This window comes from Populus trichocarpa, chromosome 10 (genome assembly GCF_000002775.5).
Source record: "Populus trichocarpa isolate Nisqually-1 chromosome 10, P.trichocarpa_v4.1, whole genome shotgun sequence".
NCBI lineage: Eukaryota > Viridiplantae > Streptophyta > Magnoliopsida > Malpighiales > Salicaceae > Populus > Populus trichocarpa.
Window position 1 is genome coordinate 12551503 of NC_037294.2, and position 11028 is coordinate 12562530.

The 11028-nt window shown below is 35.6% G+C and overlaps 1 protein-coding gene across 1 annotated transcript; it reads left to right on the forward strand.

Moving 5' to 3' along the window:
* The first annotated feature begins 4642 nt into the window (after window positions 1–4642).
* On the forward strand, window positions 4643–8850 carry LOC7462656 (receptor protein kinase TMK1). The gene is made up of 2 exons (XM_002314730.4): window positions 4643–7139; window positions 7930–8850. Exons 1-2 carry the CDS (start codon window positions 4859–4861, stop codon window positions 8439–8441), a joined length of 2793 nt encoding a protein of 930 aa, XP_002314766.3. The 5' UTR covers window positions 4643–4858; the 3' UTR covers window positions 8442–8850.
* The last annotated feature ends 2178 nt before the right edge of the window (window positions 8851–11028 follow it).

Sequence of the window (11028 nt, forward strand, 5' to 3'; positions counted from 1 at the left end):
GGTAGAGGACGGAATTCACTTATTTAAATAATTATATATTTGTTTCATAAAGAGTAAAAAAAAAGTTACTACTAGATATTTATATATACGGTGTCCTTGCTCAACTTTTACCTCACCAGCCCTCGCCACCGTAAGGCGGAGATCAGGCCTGAATAGCCATCAGCCCATTGCTAGACTTGTTTAGCTTTCAGTGCGATTTCCAGGCCGAGCATAAGCCCATCAAATCAAGGCACGCCTTAGATTTGTTAAGAGGATAAAAAGAATTTAACGATTTGTAATATTGGGGATTTCTAGTAATTAGTTGAGGTTCAAAATTTAAGGAGGATGAGGTGTGCTTTCCAGAGAAAAGGATTGCCTGCCATCGCTTTGCAGTCAAAGAGGAGCAATAATAATAATAATAATAATAACAATAATCATAATAATAATTTATTTCATTTCACCGGCGATTTATTTCATAGGAAGGGGGTTGGTTTGGGATTTTAATTATGGAAGGGGCTATTGGCACAACCTTTTTTATATATTTTTTTTGCACATGGAATGCTCGAATTGTCCCTGTATTCCAATCACTATAATTAATAATATTTATTATAGCTATAATTAATTAATTAATTAATTAAAACCAAAACCATGACATCCACTGGATATATCAGGCCACAACAAATTCCAGCCATGTAGCATCACAATTCCTTAATATAGCCAGATCATTTAATACCTTTTAAAATAGAGATGAAGAGTCAGATCACCCACCATGGATTTTCGGCAGAGAAAAATCAGATTGCGAGAGCCAATAAACTGTTTGATTTTTGGAATCTGAGGACAATTAATGTATTTAATATAAATAAAAATATAAGGCTGTGCTGATAGATAGATAGATTGGGTGTGCCGATAGCAACTCCCTTTAATCGTATGCTGGGTTTAGCATTTCTCAGCCTTCCCAAGGCCTCGATCTTTCCTAGAGGATTCTGTGCGGAGTGCAATCATGCAAGCCCTAGAATGCCCCGTGTCCACATGCACCTTTTTTTTTATTATTTCTTTCAATTTTTTGCTGCCCCAAACGCATCATTTTTCCCCCGATTGCCTTCGAAACCCAATAATGTCATGTCCCATATGCATCTTTTTACTCAAAACCATTCATAATTTATGATTTTTTTGGGCACAAATGTAAGAGATAAGAACAATCATACTTTATTATATTCACGACAGGTATGCGATTTGTTGCACCTTTCAAAAAGAGAGGGTGGGGAACGAGTCCAATTAATATTGCGGACAAAGAATAAAATGTTCCACTATGTGTGTTTCATCCGCCTAGAGAATCGGCAATACTATGCTTTTAAAAAAAGCTGGTTCTCCTCGGAAACTCCACGTATAGATATTATTAGGCTGGTGCGCACGCTAAGATGCGGGTCCGTCTTATTTCTCCACTGAAATATTTAGGGATCACAAGTACGTTTTGAAAGAAGAAAAAAAATACAATAACTCAGGATATTATCTTGATGAACTAAATAGTTGTTTTTATACATTATTTAGTTGGATTAAAAAATAAAACTATAAACAATAAAATTTTTATAAACAAGATTAAGCAAAAAGACTAAGAAATCTTAAGAATAAGGATCAAATTGAAAAATATTAATATATGATATAAATTTGAACATGTAGAATTTTTTAATGTGTTTTCTTAAATAAAAAAATAATAAATGTAAATCGATAAACATATGTATGCATCAAATCAAATAAATCACGAGCCATTTTGTAAATAGATTTTACAAAAAAATCATGAATGATTAATACAAATGTAATTCAGGAAATTTAAGAGACCAATATAAATTAAGATATTTAATATCGCAACATTGGTCGTTTACCTAATTATGTATAATAAATTTGCTTGTTAAAATTAATTTGTAATAGAAATTGACACAAATAAAATTTATTGAATAAAATAAAAAAAATAAACAAGACTGTATATATTAAAAATAATTAAAAAAATACATATTAAATCAATATAAATATATATAAAAAAAAATTACAAATGAATTGTACTAACCTTTGAAAAAAATAAAACACCCAATTTAACTAAATAACAATCATTGATTCAAAAAAGCTAAATAAAACAAAAAAAAATCATAGAGAATGGGTATTAATTAAAACATATATTTAGAAATGATTTTACAAAAGACATAAAAACAAGTATTAACAAAAAAATCAGATTTTTTTTAAAAAAAAATGAAAGAGACTAGGTGTTGTTGGGTCTATAGAGTCATGCCTAGTGTCTGACCCACCCATAAAGGGCCCTGCACGAGGGTCTTTCATTTTTTTAGTTAATTTTTTGTAAAAAAAAAAGACGACGCGTCTTATATAGGTGCCTAGAATCCAGCCACTAATGTGTCTAGAAAAAACAAGGTTCTATTTTTCATCGCGGGACAAAGCAGTTTTTTTTTATCTATAAAAAAATGCATTTGAGATCTCGTCATATTAAATTGACATCAATCAACACGGGTTTATCATAACTAATTTTTAACCCCATATTCAAAAAGAAATTTCTCAAGTAAGGATTTGTAAATTTCTCAAGTAAGAAATTTTAAAAAGAAAATTTTAACCTCATATTAGATTGACATCAATCAATATTTTAGACATAACAATCTCTTTTTCCTGAGTAAGGATTTAAGAAATTTCTCATTGATGGTTCTTGTGAATTACTGTTGGAGATCGGACAATTGGACGATTTAAAAAATTATTCAAAGCGAAGAAGAATAGATCTTTAGGTAATAAATTTCTAAACAACTCTAGATTTGTCGAATAAGATTCTAAGACTCTCGAATAATTTTGATTTATTGCTTATAAGAAATTTGGGAATTCAACAACAATCACTACCACATGTGCCAACTCAATCTCCATGACCTTCTTGCTCTAGCCTCGACCTTGATCTGCCTAGGAAACAAGTCAAAAAAATAGTTTTTTATTTTTCCAGCCAAAAACCATCAAATTTAACTCATTCTCAACCTAAAATCGAACAAAAAAAATTTTAAATCATCACCCATGATAACTCAAAGGCCACAACTTTGATTCTACCTAAAAACCCGTTGTTATTGTTGTTGTTTTTTGCAAGTTTATTTTTCCAGGTTATAGTAGCAACATGAGGACCACACACCACTATCAAGAACAACACATAACTTGTAAGTGCGTGACCAACACACACCAACATTATTTCTTATTGATCTAGTATGTTTTGCTCATTTTTGATAGCTGGATCCTAACAAATATTTTTTTATTCGCTTTGAATATTTGTAATGTGATATTAGGTAGATATTTATTTATGTTGATGATATTGCTTGCAGAAAATTGGTATCTGATTTGTTTGTGTGATTTATTGTCTTTCCATGTGTTGAATGTCATGTGTAAATATTTTTTTGAAGCGTTGATTTGGGATTTTCCCAGTGTGATGCATTTGCTTTCAAACCTGCAGGGATAGCAATTAGATCTTAGAAGGATTTTATATTTTTTAGAAATTGAAAGTAAAAGAAATCTACAAGTCTTAAGAGACCAAGCAACCTTGGAGGCTGAGAGATTACTAGATGCCACTCGTCACATTGTTGGTCGAGATCTGGGCTATGGACGTATAGAACACGAGATCTATTGGAGACAATGCCAGAACTTTTCCTAAAATTAAGGAATAGTTGGTCGTGGTGAAATCTGGAGAGCTTGGAATTGAAGTTGATTGATCATATGTAATAGTTGTATACGATTAGTTTTAGTTGTAATATAGCTGTAGTTGCAGTAGCTGTAATTAAAAGCCACGGATCCAGGGTTTGAATATTTCCATGTCTTGAATGAATGAATGAACAATGTGCTGGGTCATTTCCCATATTTTTTTTATCGAATGAAAATTCTCAAAATACATAAATTAATAAAAATCCATTGAATTTTCAATTAATGAAGCCAAAAAGGAAATAAAAAATATGAATACCGTGTTGAGTAGGAAAGTAACATATAAGTTTGTCTGTTTATTTATTTATTTATTTATCGAATTAATCCAACAACAACAAATAATTTTTTTTTGAATGTACTGGATCAATGTGAAGGATGTGTTTTTAATATTACTTTTTAAATAATTTAATTTATGCAGACATGTAAATTAGTTCAAAGATTCTCTTATTGTTGAATAATTCTTTTTATGCACCACAACAAAACAATAGTAACCGGCCGGCTCCTTATAATCCTAATCACTAATTTGAATGTGAAATATTTAATATTTAATTTAAATATGTAAAAGATCTGTTTATATCTATAAATTCAGGATATAGAAGGTGTTCGTGAAAAATATCAAAAGTCAGAGATGATTCCTCGATGCCTTCCTGGTTTAATTAATTGACGGTGGAAGACTTGCTTTTTTCTCCTATTTATCAACCCGTTTGTTTTTTTATTTAAATTTTTTTAATATATTAATATTAAAAATAATTTTAAAAAATAAAATATATTTTCAAATAAAAAACATGAAATATTTTTAAAAAGAAATTCAAATACATAACCCGGAATAGACTAGTCAAGGCTGGACTCACTCACCTGTGCCAACTGTAATCCGAGAAAAAGATCCAACGTGGAATCCGTAGAGTTTTCAGTCCAAAATACATACAAGGAAAGCTTGCGTTCCTTCAGACAGAAAAAGGGTTTTATCTTTTTTTTAATTCACACTTTTCTCGCCACTCTCTTCCTCACCTCCATCTCCGCGTTTTTTTCTGCCAAAATTCTCTCTCCCTGCAAATAAAACATAAATAAATAAAATCTCTTTCTCTCATCTGATTTCGTAAACCCTAGCAGAGTAACCCTCTCTCTCTTAAAAAAAAAAAACTCTCTGAAACGCCACATGGGTGTTTGGCTTTTCACCAATTTCTCACTCTTTCTTTCCCTACTACTATGTCTAGCCAATTCTCAGCAAAACGACGACGCAGCAGCCATGATGAAACTGAGAGGCAGCCTTGGCAACCCATCTACTCTCGGCTGGTCTGGCTCTGACCCATGTAACTGGCTCCACGTGGGTTGCTTAGATAACCGGGTCACTCGGATCCAAATAGGCAATCAGAATTTACAAGGTACTCTCCCCCCAGAACTCAAAGACTTGACTCAGCTAACTCGGTTCGAGGTCATGAACAACCAGTTAACGGGCGCATTACCGAGTTTATCAGGTTTAAGCTTTCTCCAAGTCCTCTTTTTACATAACAACACTCTCTCTTCAATTCCTCCTGATTTTTTCGCCGGAATGACGTCCTTAACCAGCGTCTATTTGGATTACAATCCTTTTGAATCATGGGAGATACCGGAGAGTCTCAAGGATGCTAGTGCTTTGAAGGAATTCTCGGCGAACGGTGCTAATGTAGCTGGCAAAATCCCTGAATTTTTTAACAGCGATGTGTTTCCTGGCATGGAGACTTTGCATTTAGCTTTTAATTATTTTGAGGGTGGATTGCCCCTCAATTTTTCGGGGTCTACTATACAATCTTTATGGCTTAACGGCCAAAAGAGTAATTCGAGGCTAAATGGTACTATTTCTATCCTGCAAAACATGACTTCATTGAAAGAAATTTGGCTCCAAGGAAATCATTTTACGGGTCCTTTGCCTGATTTGTCTGGGATGATTTCATTGGAAGATTTGAATTTAAGGGATAATAGCTTGACGGGTGTTGTTCCGCCATCATTGCTGAACATTTCTACACTTCGTGTTGTCAATTTCACTAATAATAAGCTCCAGGGACCGACGCCCAGTTTTGCTAGGACAGTTGATGCGGATATGATTCCCGGGACTAATAATTTTTGTTTGGATAATCCTGGTGTTGCTTGTAATGCTACTGTTAATGTTTTGTTGTCGGTTGCAAAAAACTTTGGATACCCTGCTAGTCTTGCTGACCTTTGGAAAGGAAATGATCCTTGCACATCCACCCAAGCCTGGAAAGGAATTACTTGTGGTGGAGGGGATATTTTGGTGATTAACTTGAAGAAAGCAGGACTTAGCGGTACCATTTCTTCAGACTTTTCTTTGATTTCGAGACTACAGAAATTGATTCTTTCTGATAACATGCTTACTGGTACGATACCCGATGAGCTTATAAGTTTGTCTAATCTTGCTTTATTAGATGTCTCGAATAATAAACTCTCTGGTCAAATACCCAAGTTTAGAAGTAATGTGCAAGTGGAATATGGTGGAAATCCTGATATTGGAAAGATTAACACTAGCTATGCTCCCCCTGGTGCTCCTGGAAGTACACCTTCTGGTACAGGTGGTGGTTCGGATGGTAGTGGAAACAAGAACTCAGCTAGTGGAAAGATTGTGGGTTCTGTGATTGGTGCTGTTGGTGTTGTATGTGTGGTTGGGTTAGGTGTATTCTTTTATAGTAAGAAACAAAAGCGATCTAGTAAGGTTCAGAGTCCAAATATGATGATTATTCACCCGCGCCGCTCATGGGATCAGGATGAGGTGAAAATCACTGTTGCTGGATCAAGTGCAAATAGTGGAGTTGAGAGCTTTACTGATAGTGTTGGACCCAGTGACATTCAAGTGGTCAGGACTGAGAATATGGTGATCTCAATTCAAGTTTTAAGAAATGTTACGAATAATTTTAGTGAAGAAAATATATTGGGAAGAGGTGGATTTGGGACTGTATACAAGGGGGAGTTGCATGATGGAACAAAAATTGCAGTAAAGAGGATGGAGTCGGGAGTGATTAGCGAGAAGGGTCTAGCAGAGTTCATGTCTGAGATTGCAGTGCTTACCAAGGTTCGACACCGCCATCTAGTCGCCCTTCTAGGATATTGCTTGGATGGAAATGAGAGGCTTCTTGTTTATGAATATATGCCTCGGGGGACTCTTAGCAGTCATCTTTTTAGTTGGAAGGAGGAGGGTGTCAAACCGCTCGACTGGACTAGAAGATTAACTATTGGCTTGGATGTTGCTAGAGGCGTTGAATACCTACATGGGCTGGCACATCAAAGTTTTATTCACAGGGATCTCAAGCCTTCCAATATTCTTCTAGGAGATGATATGCGGGCCAAAGTGGCTGATTTTGGATTGGTTCGTCTTGCTCCAGAAGGGAAAGCTTCAATTGAAACGAGACTAGCTGGAACTTTTGGATATCTTGCTCCTGAATATGCAGGTAACTAAATTTTCAACTTCCATACTTTGCATGCCTAGAGTTATTCTATTATTTTATTGTAGAGTAACCAATAAAAGAAATAGACGAACATTAGGTTGTGAGAAAACCATAACTGAATGAATAAAAAAGCATGAGAAGGACAGGGGAGGATGCAGCAAAGAATTGCAATTGAGTTTGATACTTTTATTTCTTTTTTTTTTGGAAGGATTTTCTATTTGAAAATTCCTTTTCATGTAGGCTGTTAATGGCTAAAACATTGCAGAAACAACACCAGAGTTCTCTTTCTGTCAATGGACCATGTTATTACCTTAAATAACTAGAAAAAATCAATAAAGTGAATAAACCTGATCCATGGTATTGTATTGTTTGTGCAACATTTGTAGGTATAGGAGAGATTTCATAAAACTATAAAAGAGCCTCCTCCTACACAGTATTGGTCCTTGTTTTGACACATAAATGATCTTTGTGTTTGCATGCTTATGATAATAGTTAGCATGACTGCATTGGCTGAGATGAACGATTCACTTTGCTTTATTGTATTTATTGGGCACACTGAACTGAACTGGAACATATTCATTCTCTTATAATGTCAGCTGGTGCTCCCTTTTGTATTTTATTTTCTTGGTTTTCAATTCAAGTGGGTCACTGGTAGCCAAATAAATTCCTTGCATTTCAAATGATGAATGATCCACTCTTCTTTGTCTAGACTTCTCAGCATGTTAAAGGAATTTTGTATCTTTTGTTTGATAAGTCAGGAGCTAAACCTGAATTCTTCTGTACGTCTTGGCAGTGACTGGTCGAGTGACTACCAAGGTTGATGTGTTCAGCTTTGGAGTCATATTAATGGAGATGATCACAGGAAGGAAGGCACTGGATGAGACCCAGCCTGAGGACAGCTTGCATCTTGTTACTTGGTTCCGTAGGATGCACATCAACAAAGACACGTTCCGTAAAACCATTGACCCAACCATTAATCTTGATGAGGAAACCCTTGGTAGCATTAGCACAGTTGCCGATCTAGCAGGCCACTGCACTGCAAGGGAGCCCTACCAAAGGCCAGACATGGGTCACGTGGTTAATGTTCTGTCATCTCTTGTTGAGATTTGGAAACCAGCAGAACCAGATTCTGATGAAATGTATGGGATTGATTTTGAGATGCCCTTGCCCGAAGTGCTCCTGAAGTGGCAGGCATTTGATGGAAGCAGCTCTTCATTTCTTGCCAGTGGGGATAATACCCAGACTAGCATACCTACTCGGCCATCTGGCTTTGCGGAGTCGTTTACATCAGCAGATGGACGGTAGAGAAGGAAGGTAAAGGAAGTCATGTGTCTAGCGATATCAGTCTGTAAACAGGCGGTTGTGGTAGGAGTGGCTCTCTCTGAATGCTTAGCTTGTGATTCTTACCACCCCCACCCTTTGGCTTGGTAGTTTATATTTTTCTGGTGCTTTTGAGTGTAGGAAATGCAGATAGACAGATATTTGAAGAGTGGATTAGCTTTCATTTGTCCGTCGTTTTGTTTTCTTCGTCTCTTGTTTCATTGGGATCTGACACAAATGATAATCAATCCCTTTTGTTCAATGTGTTTCCCAGCAGCTCTTTTTTTTTTTTTTGTAACCAACAGTTATGATCCCGTTCTGTAGAGGAAATGGCGGGAATTCTATTTATTGGGATGTCATCATCGCCTAAATCATGAGTTGCTGCTTTATTTCATGTTTTCCCCTTTTCCATGTCTGGTACCAAATCCATTTCCAGATAATGATGGGTAGTGAAAAATGTGGTTGTTGGGCCCTGATGATGAAGTGGCAGTCCCTTCTTAGCCTTTGCATGTGAAGATGATTAGGCTCCGTTCGGCTACAATTGCATCCGATCTTCCATATGCTTTTTATTTAGGAACACAGCAGTAAACTCTTGTTGTGTAGTTGCGCTCTTGTTCCAAATAAATTATTATTATTGTTTTTTATATTTTTAATATACTGATATTGAAAAATAAAAAATTATAGCAAGCAAGTAGTGTACGACACGGATTGAGGAAAGTCAAACCATATCCTATTGATTTCAACATGTATTAGATTACGTGAAACCCATGTCACATGTAAATATCCTTTCTCTCTCTCTCTTTTGTAATAAAAGCTTAGGTGGTGGACGATGTGATGGATTAAGACGGCATCTACACTCTAAAATACTCTACGAGTGTCATGCCTGATAAAACAATTGTTTTTTTTTTTTTTTAATTATTATTCTATTTTCCTGGGTAAGCGGGCAAGTGCATGAATGGATGACAATTGTCTGGCACGGACCTGCTCGGTGGATTTACCTGCTTGCCAGCTGTATGTATCTTTTTGGCTGCCAACATTCTGTCACCCAAGACAGCGACTGACAGTACTTGATGATATCTTCAACTTGATGATATCTTCAGCTTTATCATCATTATTCTATAATCAGCGGAATTGGTGGCCATCTTGTAAATAGTTAGTAATAATTAATATCTTAACTTGACGGTCAATTCTTTTTAAGCCGGATATCAAGCCTCAATTTCTGGAGAGTTTCTTTTCTTCTTTTTATTAATTAATCTTGCAATCTACAAGGGTGGTGACGTGGATTTATTAGATTTTAGCGTTTTGTTTTTCTTCATGCCTCTTCCGTTCTCCTCCAGGTCGCCACCTATTCCATGTGCTGAAAAATATTTCTCCAGTGTTTACGGGCATTGAAAAATAAGTTAGGAATAATTAATATATTTAATCAAACTATTCGAGGAGAGTATATTTCCTTCCTGAAGAGGTATTTTCGGAAACTACCCACTTATAATCTTTAACTGACACCGTCAACATCATCATCGTTGTCTCGGAATGACTGAGAGAAGTTTAGAAAAAAATAATACCCAATGCCTTGGTTATGACTGCGCCGGGTATAGCCCTGTATCTTCAATGATCCCGAAGAGAGAAGAAAAACAGAAGGGAAAAAAAAACACGATCGTCAAGGGAACAACATCGTCCTGGTGTACCCATAGCAGCTTGACAGCTTAGTATGTACTTGAAAAAGGTGCGAAGACCACATTTTGTTTTGAACTTTGATTACAAAAACACAGTATTGTTTTAAATCTTTGTAATTATTAGTTGTTACAATCACATGACAGGCCGAGAGCAGCTGCTGGGCCTAAGTTGCGTTTCCATATAAAAATAAAGGTTTTTTTTAGTATTGAGTTTTATTTTTATTTTATTTTTTGTTAAAATTAAATTTTTTAAATATTTTTGGATTGTTTTAATGTAAAAAATAAATTTTAAAAAATATTATTTTAATGTACTTTCAAGTGAAAAAAATCTTAAAAAATAATCACTATCACACTCATAAACACCCCAATATTTTCATATGCATGGTAAAAGAATAGATTAAAGTCAAAGATGAAATATTTTGAAGTAAAATATTTTAGCTTTAAATATGTAGTTAATTTTGTTATGAAAAATGGCTATCGGATCTTAAGCGAAATAGTCGTTCTCGTTATCACGAGCTGGTGCCTTAACTTGAAATAATATTAGAAAATCGATCAAATGTATTGGGTTGAGGGTTATATATGGAGATAATATTAGAAAGTCAGTTCCGAGGTGGTCATTATATCACCTCACGCATCTCCCCGGAGCTGGAGAGGCTACCTCACTCTATAATGATAGAAACACTGCTCAAATATTTTAACCAGAAGGCCCAATGTAGGTCCATGGCCTCCAAGCCCACTTATGGGAAGAACCGCTTTCAGACGAGCATGGAGCAGTGTTTCTACTTTCTATCATTATCAATTGGACAGAGCTGCTAATTTTCACAGTAAATTTCTATCTTCTTCTTCTCGGGGGGGGGGGGGGGGGGGGGGGGGGGGGGCATTTCCTAACATCAAGCACA